The 26,229-nt window shown below is 48.6% G+C and overlaps 1 protein-coding gene across 7 annotated transcripts; it reads left to right on the top strand.

Moving 5' to 3' along the window:
* Positions 1-26,155, top strand: TMEM150C (transmembrane protein 150C). Of its 7 annotated transcripts, none has more exons than XM_038134298.1 (10): positions 4,388-4,819; positions 10,045-10,179; positions 12,120-12,257; positions 15,319-15,403; positions 16,446-16,499; positions 16,617-16,649; positions 16,744-16,811; positions 20,251-20,378; positions 23,168-23,345; positions 23,994-26,155. In XM_038134298.1, exons 4-10 carry the CDS (start codon positions 15,324-15,326, stop codon positions 24,200-24,202), a joined length of 750 nt encoding a protein of 249 aa, XP_037990226.1. In that variant the 5' UTR covers positions 4,388-4,819; positions 10,045-10,179; positions 12,120-12,257; positions 15,319-15,323; the 3' UTR covers positions 24,203-26,155. The 7 variants fall into 7 exon arrangements, with proteins under 7 accessions (XP_037990222.1, XP_037990226.1, XP_037990225.1 ...); XM_038134297.1 differs by having other exon boundaries at positions 4,389-4,819; positions 15,322-15,403; XM_038134294.1 differs by lacking the exons at positions 4,388-4,819; positions 12,120-12,257 and adding an exon at positions 1-393.
* The last annotated feature ends 74 nt before the right edge of the window (positions 26,156-26,229 follow it).

The raw sequence follows: 26,229 nt of genomic DNA, 5'->3' as shown, positions 1-26,229 counted from the left end.
GCTTTCTGGCATGGGGGGGCTCAAGGGAATGCTAGCCTGCCCTGGGACCCCTGGGACTTGGCACAATCTCTAGAGGAGGATCCTGCAAATTACAGCAGAGAGGAGGATTTAATCTCCAAGTTACAGCACATTATTGGCTATGCAAACATTGATGAAACCCACCCCCCTGCCAGGACTCCTCACAAACACAGGGCCGAGGTGTGAGGTGAGGCCCAGGCTGTAGTGGCTGACTGCAGAGGACTTCCAGGCTCTGCAGAGAACTTCCAAGCTCCATCTGACCCCATCCCTGCTGAGCTGGGCTGGGCTCCTCTGGGGTAATCCCTGGAGCAGGAGTGATGAGCAAAACCTGCTGGCACTGAAGTTACGCCTTGAGGAAGACGCTGCAGGGAGAGGGTGAGTGCTGGTGCTGAAGAAATGCATCGGGATTTGCATTCCTGGGGCATGAGGGGTGGATTTCTGCTCTGCCCACTTCCTCCAGAGGCTCTGCTGTTCCCTGGTAAGCCCCGGCAATGCCTGCATCCCTTGTAGCTTGGAAGTGCAAGGCAACTGCTGTCCCCGGCTGGCAGCCAGAACAGCTTTCTAGAAATGAGCCCAGCAGATGGGAAATGTGGCCTGACTGCAGGATTCACATTCAGCTGCTGAGATGGGAGGCTCCTACGAAAAAAAAAAAAAAAAAGATCTTTGGAAAGGTCTCCTGTGGCCACATGAGCCTGAGAATCCATGCAAGGTGGGAAGTGTGGTGGCTGACCTATGGGCTCTGGTTAGATGATGTCTGGGGCATTTGCAGCTGGGAGGCCTCTCAGTTTGGAGAGAGGTGGATAATCTACCAGCTCCCAGACAGTGTTCCCAAAGGCACGGCCATGACCTCGATATTTTCGCCCCGAGGCTGTTTTGTAGCTCCACCCTTTAAGTGTGTTACAGGATGTTCACCACGTTCTGGCTGTTTATGGGAATCAAGGTGCAATTTCCCGTAAGATCTTACTTTAGAAGAAGAATGAAAAGGAAAACTGAAAGCAGAGCCCAGTGGGAAAGGAGGGCATGTGGTGCCCATGCTCCCACAGTGGCTCTGGCACGGTTGTGCCTGGCCTGGGAGCAGAAACCTCTGGCAAAGACCTCTACCTAGCAGCACCAGCCCCGCTAAACAAGTGAGAACAGGGGGAAAAAATAGAACTCCTGGGGTACCCCTTCATGGGAAAAACTCCCCACTGAATGGTTTGGAGGCTTTTGCTGTTTAAATCACCCTTTGCTTTTAGCGAGTCCATCTCCTGCTGCCCCATTCCCTGAAGAGTTAAACCCTGATTTAGGCCTTTTCTGAGAAAATGGTGAAAGAATTCCCATCCTGGATTTCAGACAAATGTCTCCAAGAGATGTGGCACTGCTTCTCTCCTTCCTGCACCAGCCATGGTCAAGATGGAGTTAAATCCAAATGGGCAAGGAGCCCCAGTGGCCCCAGTGCAGGTAAAGGCCCTGCCCCACACAAGCATTTTTAAAGGTAAATCTTCTGCCCAAGAGAAGTGGATGAGCAGCAAAGCCTGCTTGCAGAACAATTAAAAAAATCCCCTTTTGCAGGACTTGGAAAATGATTGGAGGAAAGGCTCCAATGAACAGCACAGATAAGAAATGTAGGTGAAATGGTGCTTGCCACATCTGCACAGAATGCCTGACCTTTGTATTCACTGTGGCTACTAAATTTTCCTGACTGACACGATTCCAATCCTTTTTTCCCCAGGATTTTCTGTGCTTCATGTAGGACTGTCCTTCTGCCAGGCCAGAATAAACACCCACTGGGGCCAGGGCACACCAGTGTGCAGCTCTCACCTGCATACACTGGCACTGCAAGGTTTCTTCCCCAGGGTTCACACCCTGACTACAAGTCCTCTTTATCCCATGTATTTGCTATCACAGCAGTATTTGGGTTTTACTTCTCTTTTTATGGAAAAAAAAAATTGTTTTTCCATTTTTCCCAATTTCCTTTCCTAACATTCAAATGGGATCACTTTGCTGCAATTAGATGGACTGGGTCTCTTCAATTTGCTGCTCCATTCCCTGATCTAGGTGAATTTTCTTTGGTTTGGATCCTGTGGGTGAACTGGGAACAGCTTCATCTTGTAGGGTTGGGATTTGGGGATGTTTCTTAGGGTGAGAGAGTGCACCTTGCAGGTCACTGCCTCTCCAGCCACCCTGAGCACACCTTGTCAAAGCCAAGCCACGGGTGGGCTGGCTTAGGTGCCATCTGTTAATCAGCAGGGCATTTGGAGATATGAAGTCTATCACAATATTTGAAAAGCTTGATAAAGGAACAGATGGCTTGATAGGAGATGATCTGACTAATGAAATGAGGGTTCAACTGAGGAACAGTTTTAACTGGTTCTTAACAGTTTTAATTGTATTTAATACAAGCCTCGGGGTGTGGAGCAGTTCCAAAGGCTGCTGCTGAGTGGTCCCTAGGCCCATTTTCCCCAGTGCTCCTCTATCTGGGTGGACAACCTTTCCCGCCAGGCCTCACTCCACCTTTGGAGCAGAAAGGAGCAGGACAGGAGGAAAAGGTGGCAAATATAGTTTCAGAAGACATGTATCTCCCAGAAATGAAAGCAAACTCACAGCAATTCCCTTTTCCATTTTCCTCATCTTCATGTACCTTTTTCTCCTCCTCCCCCCAAAAAAACCAGTCCAGGATAACCACAGCCAGTCTTCAATGGTAATTTCACCCTGGGAAGGACAGCAACTAGAGGGGCATGAGGTTGCTTTGCTTTGCAGGATGAGGGCTGTGGGAGAGGGGCTGCTCCTCCCATGGTGTCCTATGAAGAAATCTTTGTAGGAAATATCTCCAAGGACCCACGTGACATCACCCCTTGATGGCTGATGCCTCCCTGCATCTCTTTTGCTTCCTGCACTGGGTGGGCTCTAACACATGCTTGCTGTCGCCAGGCTGTGCCCTTTTTTCAAGCTGTGATTTTTTAAATTTGTGATAGGTTTTTGGTGGGCCTGTCAGCATCATACATTTTCCAGCACTCAGAGGGACACCATCTGCTCATAAAGGAGCTGTGAACAAAATGTCTCAGACACTCAGAGTTTACCAAAAATGCAATTGCCTTAAAATCCCATATGGTGCATTGTTTCCCTTCCAGCACTGGCTGGCAGCAGAGGTGAGGTGACTAAGGCAGTTTCTGATTAGGTGCTGCATTTTCCTTCCTGGCCAAAATCACTGGGGCCGAGCACTGCCTCTTCTCACCTGTTTGACAGAAGGTTTTCTTCAGCCTCAGCTGCTGAAAGCCAGAGGATACTGGGATTCAAAGACCTCCCCTCTATTACTTTTAAAGTGAGCTTCCTTGACTCTTGCTGTCACAAGAAGCCTTACAGGGAGGGATGTGGTTAATCCTGATATCTTCAGCATATTTTTCTCCAGGTACCTGATTTTGGGGCCTCTCTTGGTGCCATGGAGGCAATAGCAGCTCCTTGCCCAAGGAAAGCCATGCCTGGAAGTCACTTGTGGCTCCTAAGTGTGGCAGTGCCACATGGGGCAGTGTCAGGTGCAAGCAGAGGGGAAACCTAGCCAAGATCTCTGGATTTAGTGGGGTTGCAAAAAAAGCAAATGCTGCAAGGAACCATTTATTAGTCCAGGATAACATAAGATTTGAAATACCAAAGCATTTTAGAGCTGAATGTTATTTCAGCTCTAAAAATAGCCCCCTTGGTCTTTAAAACACCGAGAAGCATATACAGTACATGCCTTTCTGTGGGAGCATCTGTCCTCTCCCTTGATGATGCAGCCACTTTGGTAAGGGCTCAGGGGACCTGCTGGTGCAGTGCTTGCTCTGAGGATCAGCACTCTGAGGGGTTTTCAATCCCTGGGGATCAGAGACATGAAATCTCTTCAGAATGTTGCATGAGGGCCAAAGCTGCTTGCTAGAAGGGCAGCCTACGAAACACTGATAAACTGCTGATGTATAACTCAGCTCAATTCTGGGGGCTGACATGGATTTAGGCATCTGTCTGTTTTGTGTTGGTTCATGAGTGATGGCACCAGGACAAAATTTTGACTAAGTGCTACCTAATTTGGATTTTAGGAAAACAAACAAGACAGTCGCTGAATAGCATCAGTCATCCTGACAGAGAGAGATGGGAGGAAGAGGAAAAAGAAGTGGTAGCATTCACGTTGACTTAATCCCATGAAGATCAGACAGGGAAGCTATCCCTCCACCCTAGGAAACAGTCCCAAACGGTTATCACCGAGCTGTTTTGCTGGGAGTGTTTCTTCTCAAAACTCCAACCACAGAGATACTTTACAGACATCACAAAGCCCACCATCCAGCAGGAAAGGGAAAAGGGGTGAAAGAGGCCCTTCCAGGGGTCTCTTGCTACTGAGTGGCTGCTCCCTTGAGGCCTTTCAAAGTAGCCATCCAGCCGGACAGCACTTCCCGAAGTGCGGGCTGTGTGAAGCGATCCCTCCCCGGCGCCTGCGGGGGCTCGGAGCAGAGGAGCCGCAGGCTGGGGAGGTGCTCCCAGCCCGGCAAGGGCGGGCAGGGAAGAAGGCGGAGCAGGGACCCTTTGGCACGGCCGCAGCGGGGACAGCCCGCAGGCAGCGGCCGCACGGGGGGCGCGGTGCCGGCCGTGCCCGAGGGATGCCCTGGACGGCCGGGGGAGTGTGACCGCGTCCCGGCACCGGGCTCAGGGCGACACACGGCCCCGCGGTGCTCCAGAGCCCCCGGTGGCCGCGGCGGCCGTGGACCCGCCCGTCCGGGGCGGGGCTCGGCGGGGCGGGGGCTCGGACCCAGCCCGGCCGCGCTCGCCGGAGCCGGAGCCGTCTGCAGGTGCGCAGGTAGGAGCCGCTCCCGGGAGCGCCGGCCATCCCCGCCCCGTGTCGCTGTCGCCCCGCCCTGTCGCGAATCGTCGCCGCCGCCCCGGGCGCGGTGCGGGTGCCCGCGGAGCCCCGAGCTGCGAGTGGGGCAGGGCGGGGGGCGCCGCAGGGGCCGCGGCCGGAGCCGGGAGCGCCGCGCTGCCTGTCCTGCGGCGTCCCGTGTGCGTCACGGCGGCTGGACACGGGCTGGGTAAGAGGATTAGAGGCGCTTCACCCAGGGCCCGAAGGAGCCGGCTGTGGAACAGCTCTCCCGGGTCGTGATTTCGGCGTCCCTCCCACCCGTGAATCCGTCCCTTCGGCGCTGGGGGATGTGGTGGTGGCAGAACTCGGCGGGGTCCTCGGCCAGGTTGCTGCATAGGGCTCTGTGGAGAAGCTCACCTGGGCTGAGGTTGTGGTGCGGGACAGGTCCTGCCTTCCCCAGATCCTGTCAGGATGTCCTGTCAGGATATGCAGGCTGTGTCCGGTTAAATTCCCTGGAGGGAATTTAAGGTGTCGAGAAAGGCCCTTCAGCTGTGCTGTGGTGCCTCAGGGAAGGAAGGGCGAATCCCCTCTCTGAGTGAGAAAGATGCTGGGTGCTGATGTCCCAGGGGCGCTTGGGATCTCAGGCTTAGCTTTTAGTTAGACCATCGTGCTTGTGCCAGACCTTAAGATATAAAGGTTGCAGAAATTATGAGTTAACCTTTCTGCCTTTTTTCTTTGTTTGTTTTTTGGTTTTTTTTTTCCTTTTCAAGCAAAGCTGCTGGTGAAAGTGACCCTCAGGGTTGTCTGATCAACATTCACGCAGTCCTCGTGCCGTGGCAGTGCACGCATGCATGGTTAATTAGGAATAGCAATCCAATATGGAGGAGGGCAGTGTGTGGAAGGTATAGCCTGACACTGACTGCCTGTTGTGTCTTGCTCAAACAGATGACAGTGCCTAAAATAAGGGGACCTGATTCTTGTCCCCTTTCTGCCTTTGGGTAATGGGATGAAGACAGGGGACTCCTATTTGCTTGAGAAATGTCTTGCTCCTGATTTCACTGCTGAACTATTAAAAGTCAAATTGTTTTCTTGTGGTTTATCCATGCCCAGCTGTCAGCATTTTCTGAACCTGGGTGCTGTAAGTGCAGTTGTTTCATTTCCCCTTTTAAGACTCTTTGTGCTGCAGTGTTTGCTTTTCAGATGCAGAGCAGGGATGTGTGCCTGTAAGAGCACCAACATTTTCAATTTTTTTTTTCCTTGGAAGAAATGTCATGTCTGTGGTTCTCTCTCTTCCCCCAGCCATTTCCGGGCAGCCTGAGATTGCAAGATTGCAGTTTGGCCCAACAGAAAGACTTTAAGGTCCCAGTCCTGCAGTCCAAGCTGGAGCAATGAGCTGTGATTGCAGGTTAAGTGGGAGCAAAGAAAGGTCTGTGAGAAAAGAGAAAGATGATACTAGGCAATATATTGTGAAGGATACACTGGGATAGGGGGTGGTGGGTGGTAGCAGGGCGGGAGGCTGCTGCTGCAGTAGAAGGCTTTGACCAGGACTCTCGGAATGCACACTCCTCCGTGCCACTGATTTCCAGTGTGACATCTCAGCAAGCAAATCACTGGCCTTGTCTAAAATGGGAATAATTGTGGGCTTTTGCTGTCTCAAGAAGACTTGCAAAAGTCTCTCCTCGCCTTAGGTCCCTGCAGGTTGCAGAAGAGGACACCTGAGGTTCAGGGATGAGGGCAGGATGAGAGTTGAAAAGGAAGAAAAACACATTGGGAACAGGTGGAGAGAGAAGGACAGAGCGAGTGGGAGGAGAGGAAAAGACTCATGCAGCTCCAGAAACCACAAAAGGAGCTGTTAAAACAGCTGTAGGTTACCTCACATGGGATTTATTGCACATTTTTAATGCTGAGCTTGCTGCTGGATGGTCCTGCCTGCCGGGGAGAGGTCTGGGCTGCCTCTCCCTTGGGTAGCAAAGGGAAGGGAGCAAAAGCCTTGAGGATGTGGGCTGCTCTGCTGCAATGGTAGGGAGAGTGTCCAGCATCCTCCCTGCAATTTCCTGAGCTGGGGCAGGTCCAGGTACTTAGGGAGAGAACTTCTGCTCTTGCTGTATTATTTCCTGCTTCCAGTGAGGAACCACTGGTATTAATAGTGGTGACTGCCTAAACCAGAAGAGCCAGTGGCCCTTCAGTTTTGGCACCACAGGACTGCAAGAGTGGGTTTTGCCTGGCCAAGACACTGAGGATGGCCACAGCTTTGTCAGAGAGAGCCTCCCCGGTGTGGTCTTGGCTCTTAGAGGCAGTTTAATGTGGTCTCCTACAGGAAAGTCTGTCTCTGAAAATATTTCAATAGACTTAAAAAGTAATAATCCCTCTGGATGCATTGTAGAGGCTGCTCACACAGGCTTGGCCCTTGTTTAACAGCTGGAAGCTGTTCCCTTCTCCCCTCTGTCCCTTGTGTTTGCTTGAAGGGAAACGCTGTATGGCACCTTCCTACTGTAGCTCGCCCAAACACCCTACAACTGCAATTTATGGTTGTAGCAGCTTGAGACACTGGTAAACAAAGGAAATTAATTCCTACAAATAAGGAATGCTGGCAAAGAAGTGGTGAACACCACAGAAATGCCTGTCTATGATAGCTTACCTTGTACTTTGCCTCTCAGGGCAAATGATTTCCGCAGGTCTCAACAGAGTCAAAAGACAATCCCTGTGCCAGAGAGGGCCACTTTAGTGGGATGACAAGAGCCAAGTCATGGGTACTGCACGTCCATTCCTTGTAGCTTGCCCTCTGGCCCATCACCTTGTTGCTGCTCCTCTGGGGTTAATACATGAAGAAGAGGACCTCTTGCTGTGGAAGAGGAGTAAGTCCTCAGGCTGGTGGTGAGGGAAAACTGTCCTGAGAAACAGTGTGCTCTGCCACAGTCCCTGACAGGCCTTGCGTGTTTTCCCCAGGACAAGTTGCATTTACCAAAGGAAATGCTACTCTGGGCACAGTGTACATCTCTCCAAAAGTGTAGAGCTGCAAAGTGCAGTGAAGAAAGGAGCTTATGCTTCCAAAAGGTGAATAGAAGAGGGGTGAAAAGGATAAGAAAGATGAAAGACAGGGTAAGCAGGTGGGAGAAGCCCTGCTTACGCCCCATGAGAAGCTCTGTAGCTTGAGTGTGTGTTTTCTGTTTGTGTCAGGGAAAAACCAGTGGCAAGGTAGAAAAGGCAGGGGAACTTGGAATTGTTCTGGCCTTGCAGGGTGTGTACTGTCTCATCCATAAACTGCAGGAGAAGGAGACAATATGATCAGGAATAACGTTCTGCCAAATCTGTTCCCCTGGGCTTGTCTGGTTTTCCTTACCTTCAAAGCTATTTGTAAGTCAACACTTGGAGTTTCACCTCCCTGTTAAGTGTTCTTTGCCACTCCCAACACTTACATTGTTTTCCTGATAATGGGACAAACCTTTTGGGGAGACTTCCTTCCCCCTTCTGATGTAATGTGTGTCTTGGCTTTGCTTGCTCGAGCACGTTGGAAATTATTGAAGACATTTGTGATTTTTGGAACTGAGGAGCAAATAAAACACCTTGATCAGTATATTAATACCCTGTCAAGACCTCTGTATGTTATGGGAGGAGAAACACTCAATCTGCTTGTTACTGCTTCATTAGATTGGGGTGGTTGAGGTGGAGGACAGTCCTGGACTGGACAGCCTGTCTGCTCAGTGACTCTGACTTCCTGGGCTTTGCCATATTGTCAGCCTGCATTTCTGTATTGCTTGCAGAGCAAGGAGATGGTTTCAGAGACTCTTTCCTCCTCACAGTACAGCTGAAGCAGGGCAAGCTTTGCTGTTTGGGTTTTTTTTGTTTTTGTTTTTTTTTTTTTTTTTTTTTTTGTTTTGTTTTGTTTTGTTTTGTTTGTTTGTTTGTTTTTGTTTGTTTTTTTTTTTTTTTTTGAGGAGATAGATAGCCCTCTTCATTTTCCAGCAACTCTTTAGTTTGGGGGTTGGCTGGGACTTTGAGGTAAGTGCCCTTCTCACAAGCATCCCAAACCAAAGGATTCTCAAGGGGAAGATAGGCCCCTGTGGTCATGGTCGTGGTGGTGTGAGACTGTAGGTTTGGGCTGTGTTGAGACTCTGCTAGAGATTTCCTTTGTGTCTCAGAGGTCTGGTGAAAGTGGCTCCAGTCTTGAGTATCTCTGTGTTAAGAAAACTTTCCTGTCTGACCACCCAGAAGCCACTCTGTCAGTCACATTCCCACCGCCCCAGGCTGTCACTGCTGGGATTGAAGCCCTTTCACAGTGGGGGGTTCCATTAATCTGATGTGTGCCTTGCTTGACTCCCCACACACCCCACTTTTGTACAGACAGGTTTTCCTCATTGGCTGGATCTCAGGATTCCCGTAGCAGAGTCTGAGAAGCCTGGGCCCTTTAAGTAATTTAATAATGGTGCAGTAACATCATAACAGCTTAAATTGATGCCTTCAGGGTCAATTCCTGCACTAAGGAATCCCTGGCCTTTTATACCCTCACAGTCTGTGTGCCCCTTCCAGTTGTGATATTTAGTCTGGGGCCTTCCAGCTGTTTATTTGGGTTCTACAGAGTCTCTGGGTGACCAGCCACCCTTGTGCCACAGGTCTCCATGCCCTTTGCTAGGCAAAGGGGAGATGCCAGGTCATAGCCCCTTGCATGTGGCTCCAGCCACCACCACAACCTGCAGCTCCCACTGCAGCTGCTTACCAAGCTGCTACTCGTATTCCTCAGCATCTTGGCGAGAGTAAGGCATCTGCCCTCAGAGCTGGGCAGCCCAGCACACGCTGGGAGGACTCACTGGGAGCCGGTTGCCACCTGGCTTGTGCAGCCCCTGGGGTCAGGAGGAGCTGGGATGGCTGTCTCTTGCAGTGAGTGTTCCCTAGCAGAATGGGGTCCCTGGGGCAAAGAAGCACACAGTACCTGCAAAATGCAGTTCTCCTCAGCTCACCCTGGCTGCTCCTGCCTGGTTTCACTGCCTGCTGCCCCAGCTCCTTCTGTCTGAACTGGATGTTACCTTCTGCCTTACCCAGCTCCTCTCTCTGCCTCCTTTACCTGTTTGCAGGCTGAGGGCCACAACTGCCCAAGCCCTGCTCATGATATGAGTGGGACCTCATGGAAGTCAGTGTGATCTGGCATGGGTCCATGGGTTAAAGCCGGCAGAACACCCCTTTAGTCCCGTGGTGGCAAACCAGATTAATTTTTCTTTTCTAACACCCAGGAGCGTGGTCTGGAAGCGGGGTGTGCCTGGTTCGTGCAGCGCCAAATGCGAGACAGGCAGACACAGCCCACAGGAGTTGAGGGTCGGCGTCTCTGGCTGTAAAACAGCAGCTCAGCACTGGTTGCTAAATGGCCTGTAAGTACTTACACCCATGTGGGACTGGGAGTGAAGGTTGTGGGGCAGCAAGAAGCAGAAAACCAAGGGCACTTTCTGAAGTACAGTGGGATGCACTGGCCTCAGGGCCCAGCAGTGCTGCAAGAATATCTCTGGGTCAGACACCGTGGATATCAATATGTCCTTTACTGCCCCTGTTTTTGGTGTTTAGAAGGTTTCATTCCTTTGTTGCACTTGGTCCATCTCTGATAGGTTTATGTTGGCCAGAGCATTTCATTAACACACGGAATGCAGTCACAGTGTAGGAAATGAGACAAGAAACATGTACTGATGTTGCCATGGGTGAAAACATTGCCTCTCAACATTGTTGCAGGATTACTGAAGCATCTCTCCTGCTTCCCCCATGCACAACCCAGAGATGTCTTTACCTTTTCCCATTCCTCTTGTATAAATGAAATGAAAATGGCATTTCTGCACATCCGTGAGATGGTAGGTGGGTACCTGGAGCAAGCAAATCATCATACCCTGCTGACAGAGGGGATCACTTCTTTTCTTGTTACCCCACCATTTTGTTATGTATTTACAAGCCTCTGTCACGTCTTATCTCTCTCATTGTGCACTCACACTGGAAACCTTGAGATAAACCTGAAAACGCCCTGCTTTGTTATGTTGGCATTTGTGACTTGTGGGTGGCAGGTTATATAATGTGCTGGTTTGTATGCACTCAGTTACAGTGATTAGCTATCAAGTGACTGGGGTTATTTTTGCTTTTAAAAGCAGCAGAGATCTATAGTGGGCTCCCCCAAAAGACAGAATGTGTTTGTTCCCCTTTGATTGTTGCTGACTGGCAGCAATTCTTTATGACTTGCTCTATGTTTTGAACAGTGTCCTCCTTCTCGCAGTGCTCCTGCCTTTGTACCTATTCTCTGAAACAACCCAATGGCCTAGTGCTGTGAAATGCAGGAGTGTTGCTCTGGCTTGTTATGCATTTCAAATGCACCTGCATGCTTTAGTTTTAAAAAAGATTTATGACTCTGTTAATGTGGTAATTTTGTCCTTCCTTACATTCATGTTCTCTGGTGAAAGCAACTTCAGGAGGAGCCTGTAACTTTGCTTGGCAGATGAAATTAAGATGTCCACGTTAAATGAACGTTGAGCAAGCAGCAGTATATGTTTGGTGAGCTGCCTGCTGTAGTTGAAGCGTGTACATTAGAGGAACGGAAGCTTAATTGGTTGAGGGTGTATAGCGGGGCAATGGTAAAAAAAGCAGAGCAAGCAGCTGGCAGTCTAAGCAGATTTAGACATAAAAATGGAACTGGAGATGAGTAAGCTTGCATTGAGAGAAATTCTCAAGACACACACCGGGGCAGTGCTAACGTGAAACTCTTTTCAGTTCTGCACCCTGACTCAGATGGCAGCAGGAGCACACCTCAACAGGGGTTTTGCAGTGCTGGTGTAAGAGTGTGTGTCAAGAGGGACTGGAAAACCACATGACAGCTTTTGAGAAGGTGGGCTGGGTCAGCTGTGATTACTGAAAATGTTTTGGTTGGTTTTGTGAATCCATTGCGCCATGAGGGCTTTCTGTGCCTGCCTGTGCAAGCCTTATTGATGAAAGACAAATGGCTACGGGAAATTACCAACTACCTCTTGGATGCAGCGTGTTTATTTGGGAGAACATGGGCTGGCAGAGATTGCTGTTGTTGCCAGCTAGAGTTGACTGCTCAGATTTGGCATCACTGGACATGGCAGCAGTGCAGAGCAGAACTGTGGAGAGGAAGCTTGGCTTGATGTCATCCCTGTGGAGCAATTAACTGTCAAAGAGTTTGTTTCTACATTTCCCATAAAGAATATTGGTAATTTTTCCTATCACTCTTGACATTCTACTTTGGCTAAACTGGTGTGGTGCTGCAGGAGAGGCTGATGTTTGGGTTTCTTGTTCTCTTGTTCCTGTCTGCTTTCAGAGGTGCTGGTCTTAGTGTGCACAGAGGTCTCCCAGCTTGAAGATGCAAACATTGGGGACATTCCTGAAGAGGACAAGGCTAACCCAAAGGCAGCTGCTGACAATGATGTCTGCTGAACACTAGTGCAAAGCTGGGCAGGTTTGGCATACGTTCAGGGTTTCTCCTTTGGAAGAAGATGGGATCACATGTAATTTTGTTCCTGGCACCTGAATAACATAGCAGGGAATAAGTGAGGAATGTGCGGGAGCTGAGCTGTGTTTTTAAACAATTCTCTGCCCATGTGGCGAGGCTGAAACATATCCAAGCCATGGCCAGCATTAAAAGGTGTTGCTGTTTGGGGACATGGAGGAAAGGGACCCTTGTTTCCTGTTTTTGGTATTTCATCTGTCAGTTACTGGTGGCTTCCTTCTTTTTAACTGGCTGAAGTTAGGGTCTCTGAACTATGGAGCTGGCTTCCCATCAGGACACTGCTCTGCATGGATCCTTCATTTAATATGCAATGATTTCAGATGTCATTTTCTGTTAGTGGCTGATGGAAAGGGACTCAGTATGGCACAGTGAATATTAAACAGAAGGCTGTTTTCCGAGGAGGTGGGTCTGTAGCCATGTTGCTCTGACCCTGAGGAGGTTGGGCACTAGTCTTGGCCTTGCTCCATTTTAGAGCTCAGCAAAAAACAGCGATTATCTAGACAGAATTCTCCCATTTCCCCACTTCTGGTGTGGAGTCCATGTCCCTGTGTGCTGCCTCGCTGCTCTGCCTGGGGGAAAAGCCCTTGCCACCTCCCTCTGCATGACAGGCAATGCTGAAATAGCTTTTGAAGGCTGCTGTTTCCATGCTGGGGGGTGGAGGAACTGCAGCAACCCATTATCAGGACAGGTGTTATGGCTACTGTTTGCTTTTATTGTGTAAATGAACCCTTTCCAAGGGTGAAGGGTAAATAATAAGCTGTCCCATCCCATGGACATGAAAGAATTGTGATACCTTGGCTCAGTCCAGCCACCACCAGAGACCAGAGGAGAGTCAAGCACAGCAGAAATCACTTGCAGGGCAGACAAGGGCTGGAACAGGAGGTGGTATTACCTGCCTGCTCCCTTTAGTCAAGGCAGGAGGGGGGAATTTGGTCACAGTTATTACAGTAACCCTTGTGTGGGGTGCTGGCACTTGGGCACTGTGCTGCCAGAGGCTGTCAGGGACACGGTCCTGTGCCAGGTGGGGCAGCTTCCACCTGGAAGTGGTCCTTGAGATTGCTGTCACGGGTCTCCCAGTACCACAGCACCGCCCAATACCAGCTAAGGAATGCTGCTGCAGTGCTGCTGAGCAGCAGGAGGAAAAGGCAAGGGCAGCACTTCATGGAATAGCTGCAAGCATGACAGCGGGAGCTGTGCGGGTTACAGAAATGTGAGATGCTGTGTCTCCTGTGCTGGAGGAGAGGAATAGAAGTGAGATGGGAAATCTAGTCTCCCTCGTTGATAATTTCTTCTGATCTGTTCACTGTGTTAAAGATCTGTATGCTCACTGGAGCTGCCTGCCTTTTAAATCAGCATACCTAATACTCGCATCATTTCATGCTCCTTGTCTGCAGTTCTCTCTGCTCCCAGGTCAGAGAAGAGAACTTATCTGCCTGCTTTTCTGTCTTTTAAGGTTTATCTTTTAAGCCTTACTCCAGGCTGGCTGTACGAACAGCACCAAATCGTGGCCTCGTGGCTTTGTGCAAGTGAGGTGTGACTCTGGGCACTGCCAGGGTGTTGTTTTGTACCCCTGCTAGGCCATTTGTAGGAAAAACAAGATAGCTGACCTGTAGAGGTGAGAGTGCCGTGCCTTCTGCAGGGTGTGGGGAGCCTCACCCAAGCTCTTCAGCCTCTGTTCCAGTGAGGCAGGGCAGGCATTGGTGCCTGGGGCCCTGAGCAGTCCAGCCAGAGTGTCCTTTGCAGCTTGGCGTGCCTTAGGGGAGCAGTGAGCTGGAGGCTGCTGTGACATGCTGAGGGTGCTGACTCTCTTCTGGGTCTTCACAGCAGGGAGCAGACCATGGCTCTGTGCTGCAGATGTAGGAAGCCAGGGGAGCTGAGAGGAGGAGGATGACAATGGGGGTACTTTCTTCTCTGGGGCAAAGGGATGGATCATGGCCTTAAGGACCTGGACAAGGTAATTGAGCTGCAAATGCAAGCAGGCTCAGGTGAGAGGCTGTCATCTCTGAATTGTCCTAGCACCCCAGGGTGCCTCCCTATGCCATGTGGGTGCTGGTGGCCCCAGGGAATGCCTGCCCTGCAGCAGGGAGGGGGCAGAGCACAGGGGCACAAGTGCTGCTGCCCTGGTGAAAGTAAAGCTGGAGCTGTGTGCCTGGTGTTGTTCCCCTCTCTTTGTGTCCCTTGGCTGTGCTGGAGGAAAGTGCCTGGAGGAACATTTATGGAGGAGGACAGAGCATGAGAAAATACTCGATCCATTATCAAAGGACTCTCATGGAGATGTAGGACTCTCTGTGTCCGCAGCACAGCAGCGCTTCTGAATTGCCCCAGGAACAGCCCCGGCATTCCAGATGCTCATCCAACATTATCTTGCCTGGAGGACAAACGCTTCCTCAGGAGGCGCTGTCCGCAGCATCCTTACGCCACACGCAGGATTTCACAGTGCCTGCATGTCAAGGGCTGATGCTGTTGGCAGCCTCATCCCGACTCCCGACAGCGTGCTGGGAGCCAGCACTGGAGCTTGGCTCCGCTCTAGGTGTGGCCAGACGCTATTTTTAGCTGCTTGCTGTGGCCAGGATGGGAACTGGTTGCGCCCTTTGTGGAGATGATGCCAGCACGGGCAACCCTCTCTCTCCGTGCTGCAGGCTTTGCTGAGGCAGGGTGTGTGGACTTGGTAATGATCCTGGTAGGTAGGAGGCTGCCTTGCCTTGTGCGTGTGGGAAGTAGCAGGGAATCAGAGCTGCAGGTCTTGTGGTCACCTTGCACAAAATCCTTGAGAGAAGTGCTTTGAAAGCCGCTCGAATTCTGTAGGTGTGGTTGAAAAGTCTCCCGTTGCCTCGGTTGTTACAAACCGCGTGGAGGATGCTGCCTGCGGGCAGCAGCTTAACCCCTTGTGGCCATGAGGAGCTTCGTACCTCGGCACTGCTCTGGGGATGCCCTTCTTGCTCTCAGAAGAGAGGGGCTGAGGAGGGTGGGTGCCTCAGCCCTCTGTTTTTACTTTGTTCTTTGTTTCTAGCAGGTATGGATGGGAAGAAATGCAGCGTGTGGATGTTTTTACCTCTTGTCTTTACCCTGTTTACATCAGCTGGATTATGGATAGTGTAAGTTATCTCCTGCTGGTTATTTGGGGGGCTGCTTCTCATTAAGGAGAGTCTTTTGGGGATGCTCTGCCCTTGAGCTACTGTGGGGCTGGGAAGGTACATGATAGGGGCAGGGGCCAGTCTGTGCCACTTCATGTCTTTAAGTATCACATTTTTATCCCTGAGTTTCTGTGCTCCCCAGGCCAAGTTGCTGACCTTGCTTTCTTCCTGGTATGTGCTACAGGGAGCTGCCTTAAAAGAGACAGCCAAAAATGTAAAAATTTCCTTTAATGACATTTTCTTTGAATGACTCAGCAGAGCTCTTGGAGAAACACTTAGGCCCTGCTTTGGGGTAGAAATTAAAAATCTGCAGCATCCAGCACCACACTGAAAACCTGCCAGTAGCTTAATGCTGACACCTCACTTTCTCCCTCATGCTTCTTACCAAAATGCACGTAAGACATGCACTTCCCTGAGCTGAGCTCTCTCCAAGCATGCAGACAGATGACTGCAGCATGAATTTGGGAGTGAAAAATGTGTGATCAGCAGCTGTGCTCAGGCTGAGAAGCAGTTATGTTGTGCTCAGGCTGAGAAGCAGTTATGTTGTAGGATATGGCTTTGGCCATGGTCTATGGATGCTGTTTTTCAGCAGCAGGGGCAGCTTAAGCCTTTTGTCTGACCTCTACTGCTTGCTGTTTTTCTCATCCCATCCCTTCTCTATTAAACCAGCTTTTGTGGATGGAGTGCCATAGTAAACCTGATGAATCAAAATGACTCAAACTAAAAATGAAAACATTCCCCTGGCTGGTTGTTTTTTAAAGCACCTCAGTTCAGTGACCCTGTTTGTCTACTCAACCATGCAAACCAGATGCAACACAAAGGAAGGCACATGGACTGAGAAATAATAAAACTGCCTGCTTGGGCAGAGAGAAACACAGGATCCTCCAGCAGATCCTGCCAGTGGGCTTGAAACAATTATTGTGTTTTTTGAGTGATATTTAGAATGGAAGCTAGGATGAGGTTTTACACTATCTCCTTTTTTCTTTTCCCTTTTTCTTGACAGGTACTTTATAGCAGTGGAAGATAACAAAATTCTCCCACTAAGTGTACCAGATAGGTAAGAGCTGTTTGTGGGCTTTATATTCAATCACTTGTTTCTTTGAAATAATGAAACAATTACAGCAAAATGGGAAAGAAAACCTTGAATCTTTATTCCTGTGCCTGTGTCTCTTAGGAAACCTGGTCCCAAAAGACCGCCTTATATAAGGTAAATGAATTATTTTCTTCCAAGTACTGCTCTGGTTGCTGTTTATGCATCTTTGCCATCCTAGAGTTACAATGATACACTTTATATTTTCAAGTATTGCAGGTGATGCACCTCCTGCAAGCTGTGTGTTTAGTCAAGTCATGAACATGGCAGCATTTCTAGGTAGGAACCATGACTGGAGTTTCTTTCTTTCTGTTTGTTTTAAGAGTCACTGAAACATAAGTAATATCCTGTACATATTCTTCTTGACTGTGATGATGTGAAACCTTTTGAACTGTATATTTCATTGCTGCTTCTTCCCATTGCAAAGAAAGAAATGTAACAGGGGAAATGCAACCTTCAGACTGCAAATGTGTCATGGGAGGCGTGATGGTAAGTGACTGTCTTGGCCTTGGTGATCATGAAATGGTTGAGTTTAGAACTTCTGCTGTAATGAGAAAAAAGGAATTTAGGGAATCAAAGCAGAATTGATCTCCTAAATTTCAAGAAAGCAAGCTTTAGGCTCTTCAGGGAGGTACTTAGCAGAATATCTCAGGAATCTGCTTTTGAGGGCTTAGGTGTCCATGAGTGCTGGTCAGTCTTTAAGAATCACCTTTTAGAAGCACAGGAGCAGGCAATCCATCTGTGTGGGATTGTGCTCTAAGAGTGGGGCAGAAGACCAGCTTGGTTAAGAGGAGAAAGCCATTTTATGGTCTCTGGAAGAGAGGCTAGGCTTTGCAGGAAGATTGCAGAGCCCGTGGTTTGTATATGCAGGGAGAAGACAGGAAAGGCCAAAGCTCAATTTGATTTAAAACTGGCTGGAGTTGTTTCAGACAACAAGAAGAGTGTTTTTAAATATGTCAATGGCAAAAGGAGGCCTGAAGAAAATGTTGGACAGATACTTGTTAAAGGCTGTAACCTGACTAATAAGGATGAAGAAGAGAAGGCTTTTTCTGCCTCAGTCTTTAATAAAATGCTGATAGACCTTGGGTTGTCCACTCCTCTGGGCTGAAGGACTACAAGTGTGGGAGCAGTGACTGTCCATTTGTGAGCACTGGAATTGTCAGGGACCAGATGTATCAGCTGAATGCTCACAAGTCCCTTGGTTCTGGATGAGATTCATCCCAGAATACTGAAGGAGGTAGTGGATGTTAGGGCAGGACCCCTCTCTATCACCTACCAAATGTCTTGGGATTCTGGAGAGGGCCCTGCTGACTGGAAGCCAGCCAGTGTTATTCAAATCTACAAGAAGGGCATGAAGAAACACCCTGAGACCTACAGACCGGTTTGTCTAACCTCAGTTCCTGGAAAAATTATGGACAAGATGATATGGACACATTTAAAGAATTAGGCAATCACCAGGCACAGTCAGCATGGGCTCACAAAGGAAGAGTCCTGTTTAAGAAATTTAATACCCTTCCATGATAAGGCCACACACCTGGTGGATGAAGGGAAGGTGTTTGATATAGCTTCTCTGGATTTGAATAAGACTTTTGACAGTGTCCCTCACAGCAGCCTTCTGGAGAAGTTGTCCTCCTGTGAGATCATCAGGTTCACAGTGCCCCTGGTGAAGAACTGGCTGAAGGGCAGGGCTCACAGGGCTGTAGAGAAGCTCCATCTGGCTGCCATCCAGCCACCAGTGCTGTCCCTCAGGGCTCAGTTCTAGAGACTCAGTTCTGTTCAATATTTTTATCAACTATCTGAATGAATGATGTGAAGGCACCACTAGAAAGTTTGCTGGTGATCCCAAAGTGAGAGGTGCTGTTGACTCTCCTGAGAAACCAAGTGCCTTCCAGAGGGATCTAGGGAACATTGGGCAGTGATTAATGGGATGAAATGAAACAAGTCTAAATGCTATATCCCACGCCTGGGACAGAGTAACACTGGACTCAAGCATAAATGGGAAGAGGATGTGGAAAGGGAGGTGTGGATCTCTTCCTCCTCAGATCCAGTGACAGGACGTGGGAATGGTTCAAAACTGCTCCAAGAGAAGTTTAGACTGAACATTAGGAAGCATTTCTGTACCAGGAGAGTTGTCAAACACTGGAATAGGATTCCTAGTGAGATGGTTGATGCCCCAAGCCTGTCACTGTTCAAGAAGCATGTGGACAATGCCCTTAATAACATGCTTTAACTTTTGGTCAGCTCTGAATTGGTCAGGTAGCTGAATTTGATGATTGTTGTAGGCCCCTTCCAACAGAAATAGTCTGTTCTGTTGTAATCTCTGCTTTGTGGATAAAGTCAATCTTTCCTCTGCTGTATTTGTGTACTTCCGAGAGCTGCTTTTAGCTTGCATCTCTGACCACCTTAGTTATGTCAAAGCTAAAGGAGAGGAAAACTACAGAAACATATTAGAAATGTGGGAATTACTGAAATTGAAAATGCCATTGTTTTGCATGGAATGCTTTTAATACCCTTTTGTCATTCCCATCAGGTTTTAGAAAAAGATCACATAATTTCAGGAGTCTATATTGTAGAAATAGAAATTCAAAAGTTCCTGTCCATGAGCTTGAGTAGTCACAGGTGGCTGTCCCAAACAATTGCCTGGGGATAGAAGATAGAAATCCTCTTTTTGGGGTGGAACAAAGTTCTCATTTTTAAGGATTCGGAGTGGATTGATTAACTAGAGTAATTGTGAGAGAGTAAATTCAGCTGTCTTTTGCAGTTTGGGTAATTTTCACTTATAGTGCCCTTATTTTCCTAAACCATGTTTTCGATATTATACCAGCACTTTTGTGGAAAGTGCAGATCTAATTTGCTAAGGAGAACTATTTACAACAATATGAGCTACGTGCTATCGATTTGAGCATGAGCATAAGAAGGTGTTTGCCAGCAAGCAAATTTCCCTGTTCAACTAAATTGGTTTTTAGTGGTCTGGCTTGAATCTCATCTGAAGGCCAGCTGATTGCCTGGCTTTCTGTGTTGTTCCATGTTGTTCCATTCACTAGGGAGGGCAGTAATACACAATTTGAGTATCCTCTGGGGTTATGCCATATCATATGCTGTATGATATATCTATCATGCATCATATACCATAGTGCTTGGGGGAATTGGAATAAATGTTATTCCATTCCTCATGGAAAATTAGTGCAACATTTTGGCTTATGTTTGTGGCAACAGAACTTGTTCCAGAGGAGGAGAAAAGGCAGTGGACGTTATGGCAAACCCTGAATAGAAATATGTATGGCAAACCCATATAGAAATATGTATGTGCCATTCACATGTATTAAATACAAGTGGGGTTTGATATCCGTGCTCCAGGAGAGCTCAGCACTCGTGAGTGGAGTGAAGCAATGCAAGTCCAGGTGAATGCATGGTGTGCATGTGATGGACTATATGCTGGGAACTTCACAGGCAAGCAGGAAGGTGTTCTTTCCCCAGAAAATTTGCAGACAAAGCATAATGAGAAAAGGAAGCCTGGAGCTTGCTGTAGCTGGATGATGAGAGAAATGCTTCTTGTGCTTAATCTTGTCCCTGATTAAGTGGGAGGGGGCCGCGCAGAAGTACAAAGCTGGCCAGCCTGCAGGTAGAAAGAGGAGGAGGGGGCTGTGAGGCCCCAGACTGGTGTTAGCTGCAGCAGGTTCTCCCTACTGACGCCCCTTGCCTTGTGTTTCCTTCCCAGCGCTTGTTGTGGCTGTCCTGCGCTTCATTCAGCTGAAGCCAAAGGTGCTCACCCCTTGGCTGAACATCAGCGGCTTGGTAGCTCTGTGCTTGGCCTCTTTTGGGATGACCCTACTCGGCAACTTTCAGGTACTGCTCTGCAGACTTGGACTGCTCAGTCTGTGATGTGACTTCCCTGCTTTTCTAGTGGCTCTGCTTGGGTCTTTGAACCAGCTGTGATGTGAGCCTGGGAAAAGCATGTGCCCCAGCCTGTGGCATTCACATTCTCTGAAAAAATCCCTTCACCCAGGATTTTTCTCCTGGGAAGCTGAGAAGCCTCAGAGAAAAGGAAAGTAATTATTAGCTCATTTGCTTCTCCTGTGTTTGCTCGTGTGGAATGTGTTTGGAGATTGTTTACCCACAGCTGATTGCCTGATGGGATTCTGGTGTGAGTTGTTTTGACTCTTTGGCCATTTGGGGCCAAGCTGTGTCAGGACTCTTTCCAGAGTCACGAGTTTTCATTATTATCTTTTTAGCATTCAGTAAGTATCCTTTCTATATTCTTTAATATGGTTTAGTATAGTATTCTTTAATATAATATAATATAAAAAAGTAATAAATTAGCCTTCTGAGAACATGGAGTCAGATGCATCATTCCTGCCTTCGTCAGGGCAGTTCCCAGCTAATACAATACCAGCCCTCCCTTTACCTGCTCTGCCACCTCTGTCTGCCACTTGTGAGCTGAGATGAAGGGCCACTATCACTTTTCACGTGTCTCCAGCAGGGTTTGCACCTGCATGCTTAGACCTGACCTGCTGAGAGCCTCAGCAGGAGCCTCCTGAATCTTTTGAGCTCTGCGAGTCAGCACAGATGGCCCTGGGTAAAAGGGTTGAGCGGGAGGTTTGCAGACACGTCTGTGCAAACAGATGCACAAATGCCCATACAAATTTAGGAGACAGCTCAGTGTCCTTTTAAAACATATGCTGCTTTAAATGTACCTCCTGCTGATCCTCAGACCTGCCAGGAGAGGGACACAGCAGTGGAGTGCCAGGACTTCTCTGGATGTGATGGATGTCTGGGTAAGGGCCCTCCCATTCTCCCTCTGTCCTGCAACGCTGTAGCAGCAAACATCTGCCACATCTGTAGGGATGGGTGTCCCCTGTGATCATCATTGTGTCTGTCAGGGCTGCAGTGAAAATCGAGGTGTTAGAGTGAGTGGGGCTTGGGTTGGACTCTGAGGCTCTGTCTCTCACTGGGGTGCAAGTAATGACCCCCAATAATGGCAGGAGCTGAGAAAGGTCAGTGCAGGCTGGCTGCTTCCCTGGCTTTGCATGACAGGGACCCAATGCAGAAATGGTACTTGTTTCTTGTTTTGTGAAGGGTGAGGAGTATCTCTTTGGATTGTACAGTTATTGAAGGAACTTGGTGTCCTTTACAGTTGACTATGTTTTGGGGTTTTTTTTCTTTTTGAATCAGGTGTGAGATAATTTGACTTTTATGGACTTAGTCTTCCTAACTCCACAGCACAAGCCCAAAACACAGGGTCTTGTTTTTCCACAAGAGCTTCCCAGCTAGGAATTATTAAGCCTTTGTAACAGCTTTGTCTACCTCTGAGAAGAGTATTTCTAGTACAGGACACGCACTAGGAAACGGTTTTGACCTTGCCTTCCTTTTTTCAGTCTTCAGAGCAAATGATTGTAATTTAATAGTAGATGCTTTGAATCTTGTCTGGCTATAAATTCTGATTATTCTGGTATCTGATTCTAACTATCCATTCCATGTTACTTACCTGTATCCTTCCTTAGATCTTTTGCCAAGCATGAAAACATGCTGTAGTGAGACCTTAATCTATGCCTCTCCCTGCCTGACTGCTGAGCTGAATGTGGCATTAAATCATATTTCTGGAAAATTATGCATGGGGTGTTTTAGAGGGACATTATAGCTGTGAGTCCCTTGCAGTGCTGACTATCTTGGGAAAGGCAGCTCAATCCCATTTTTGCCTGAATGATTATTTGGACCTACTCTTGAAAGAAATTCAAGGTAGAGAGGGGGGGAGATATCAGTGGAGACACAGCACCTAGATTGTTGTCCTGTAGATGGGTATTTGTTAAATCATCAAATGGGAATTAAGGCTGCAGGAAGAAGCTACAGACTGGTAGTTTCTTTTTTAGAAAAGCCTCAGAGGCAGAGGGAAAATGGAAATTGTTTGGCTTAAGTCAATGCTGGACTTTTTGAATGGATTTGCAGCCTCAAGGGATCTTTTTGCAGGTTCTTGCTGGTTGAACCTCGCTGTCATTTTGCTTTGCAGTGTTGCACAGTCAGAGCCCTGTGGGACAGGGCAGCCCAAGGAACAGGGAAGCACTGGCATTCCAGAGAGGTTGGGTTCATGTTGCCTCAGACCCCAGTGGTCAAGGATTTGGTGTAACTTGCCAAACGAGGATGGGCAGAAGAGGAAATTTGCAGGAACTTGCCAAACCAGGAGCATGTATTTGTGTTTTGGCTTGTGCTAGCTCAGGGAGGTGCCAGGGCTCTGCTCCCTGCAGCTGGCACTGAAGGTGCACAATTTACATCCATTGCAGGGAGCTGTACAAGACCCACAGTGGGTTGTCCTTGCCTGCCCTGGCCATCACTTCAAGCCAAGGAAGAATTTATTTCTGAGTTTTGCATTTGTGAGTCTTGTCAGGGAGCTGTGGAGACAGTCCCCAAGCAACTGCATTTTCCAGGGTGCTCTTGGGCTTTGGGCAAAAGATCTGCTTGACTATGACAGCTGTCAACTCACCTTGGTTGTGTTACACCTTGCACCTCTGCCAGAAGAAATGGTACAGCATTTCACACCCCAGTGATCCCTTCTCTCCCCTACCCCCACCTCATCAGCAATCCAGTTAGCTCTCAGATAATTCCTGTTGTGTCCAGGCAATCACTGCTTTATTCATTCCTAGCTCTCCAATGATGAGGAGATCCACAACGTGGGCACATCGCTGACCTTTGGCTTTGGGACATTGGCATGCTGGATCCAGTCTGCCCTTACCCTCAAGATCAACCTGAAGAATGAGGGGCGGAAAGCTGGGATTCCACGGGTGGCTCTCTCAGCCAGCATCACCCTCTGCGTGGTGCTCTGTATCCTTTTGTCTTGCTCCCCAGGAAGCCAGGTATTGTGTCTATTCTGCAGCAGCTCTTCTCACACCTGTCCTAGGATCTCAAAGCATTTTGGAATGCTAATCAGTCTGTCTTCATGGCACAATCCTATTTCAGTGCCACACTGTGTAGAGTGATGCTTCCAGAATTCACAGAAAGGGACAGTTTTGCAGGTGATCTAAATAGAAGGAAGTATTTCACAGTGTGGGTTGAAAGGTGTTCCCATTGCCTGCAGTGGGTGCAGTGATCTGATCCAGTTCCCACTGGGAAGCTCCTGGCAGCTAGGGGCCCAGAGCCAGGTCCCTACTTGCTGGCTCTGTCCCTGGCTAGCTGGATGCTCAAGCAAATAAATCACTGACTTCTCTGCACCCGAGTCTTCCCCTCTGTAAATGTTTATCACCCTGATCTGGGATCAGGAATCTCTGGTCTGTACAGGAGAGCTGCTGTGCTCCATGGGCATCATTGGACACCTGACATCCCTTTCATCTCTAGCATCACATTCATGTCTCCTGATGATGGCTGGATGGGTTGACTTATCCAGGTGATTTTGTTCAGATTTTTTTCCCTGTTGGCTTTCAGACTGGTTGGTGTCACTGCTCCCACTTGTTCTCCTTGACTTCCCTCTTCCAGATTTCATCCTTATGGCCCAGGGCATTCACATGCATGCTTCCAGGATCCAGTGGGGCCTAGTGATGTGCTTCCTGTGCTACTTTGGCACCTTTGCAGTGGAGTTCAGGCATTACAGATTTGAGATCATTTGTTCTGAGTACCAGGAAAACTTTCTGAGCTTTTCCGAAAGTTTATCAGAAGCCTCCGAGTACCAGACAGATCAGGTGTAGCCTGTCCTCTGGCAGGGGGGGAGGGGGGCAGGTGTGGTCTCATGGGTGAAACATGACCTCATTTACACTTTCTTTATGAGTTTCTTTTCATGTGCAATCATGACGGTATTGCCAAAGGGCTCTGAGGGTGGCTGTCTCAGGAAGAGCCAAACAAACAGAGGTGTCTGCTGGAAGAGGAGTGGATCCATCTCAATGGCAGCGTGAGAGAGCACAAGCTGCTTAGTTTGTGCCACCAGTGACTCTTTCTGAGTGGCTTTGCCACACTCCTGTTGTTCAAAACATTCAGCAGCCTGTGCTTGTGACGCCCCTCTGAGGCTGGTCCTGCTCAGCCCACCCTGCAGAGAAGGAGGTGAAGAAAGCAGACTTCTCCTAACAGCAAGAGTCTTCAGGAGTCACCTGTTCCCGAGTCACCAGACTGCATCTTCCGTGTTTTTCCCGGGTTGTTTTTTTTTGCTGCCAGCCGGGGGAACTTGGTAGAGGGGAGCAGGAGCAGCTGTTTCTTCAGAACCTGGCATTAGACACAGAAGACCCCAGTGGACTGGCTTTCATGGCAAGCAGGCAGGCTTTTCTTCCAGCCTGAAAAGCAGCCGACGGTAAATCTGGGTTTGGAAGGAACTGTGCTGTGGTCAGGAAGCGAGACTTAGCTGATGCTGCCTTGTAGCCAGGCAGATCATCCCCAGGCCACAGGGAGTGACACAGTGGGATGCTGTGCTTGGCTTCCTGATGGGCACTGGTGGGAGTGAGGTGCTGAATTGAGATGAGAATGTCTGTGTGCTCTGAAGACGACCCAGAAGAAACTGCTTTTTCCATATGTAGTGCTTCCACCACACATTGTGTATAGTATTTCAAAAGCCTTTTTAATTTTTTTTTATGTTCACTGAGGGGGAAAACATTGTGTTAGAGACACCAGGCTCATCTGCCATGAGAGCAGTACCAGTGCTTCTGGGCACAGGGTTTGGTTTTGCTTCTTGTGCAAGCCAAACTTCAGACATGCTGCTTTGGGCTCTCTCTCAATGTGGCCAGTTGTCCTGAGTGGAGCCTGCCACAGGTTTAAATGGGCTTCCAAGGTGCCAGGAGGGAGTTCTGGCCCAGAGGCTGGCTGATCTGCTTGAGGGCTGGAGGTGTGAGAAGGGAACAGCAAAACCAGAAGGGCTTCTCCCTTCCTAAAGGGAGGTTTTCAAACAGAAGGTCTGTTTTCAGAGAAGGAGCTCAAAACCTGATTTTGGGAAGGCTGCTGTATTGCCTGGGTAGGGGAGTGATAGGAGTTGCTTTTCATGAACATGGCTCCTATTTTCCTCCATAAATCAGGCTCAGCTTAGTTTTACATCTTGTCAGAGCTGCAGGAAAACAAGCAGAAATTAAAATGGTAGGAAAAGGCACTTGAAGGGGAACTTGTACTGCTCTGTGGCATTTCTGACAGAGAGGGAAAAGGCAAAAGGGCATTCAGTCTTTTGCAAAGGTCACAGGCCTCTCCTGAGAAGAGAAACAGTTGAGACAAACTGTGTGTTAAGTAGAAAGCTTTCAGCCAGCCCTTTATTTTCTGTGCACCAAAACTTGTTCTCTGGCAGCTGCTATAAATCCAGAGCGTTTTTGGCCAACAGAGGGTTGTTGTGGATTGCTGAAGGCTTCCTCCTTGTAGCAGTGTCATGAGTGGAAAGCTTTCCCAAAAAGACGCGCTGAGAGTGGCCAAGGACACAGCAGTGTGAGGTGCCAGCTCCCTAGGGCTCATCCAGGGAGCTCCTCCTGGGCAAGGACAGGAGGGGACAGTCTGGAGAACATGCAGGTGGGGATCCTCTTGCACTGGCACACACTCAATCCATATGGAGCACACAATAGCAATTTGTTGTAAGGGCGTTTTACTGTAAATAGTCCACTGTGTCTTTTTTCTCCTAATTAATTAATTAATACTTTCAGTTTTTTTTATTTTAGCTTTTGTAACTTTATCAAAGGAAAAAAAAAAAAAGATGATGTGGTTATTTTTTTTTCTTTTGCTCCTTTTCCTATATGCAATCCAAACTGAATTTCAG

The sequence above is a fragment of the Motacilla alba genome, chromosome 4 (assembly GCF_015832195.1).
Source record: "Motacilla alba alba isolate MOTALB_02 chromosome 4, Motacilla_alba_V1.0_pri, whole genome shotgun sequence".
NCBI lineage: Eukaryota > Metazoa > Chordata > Aves > Passeriformes > Motacillidae > Motacilla > Motacilla alba.
This window is presented reverse-complemented; position numbering and strand designations above follow the sequence as displayed.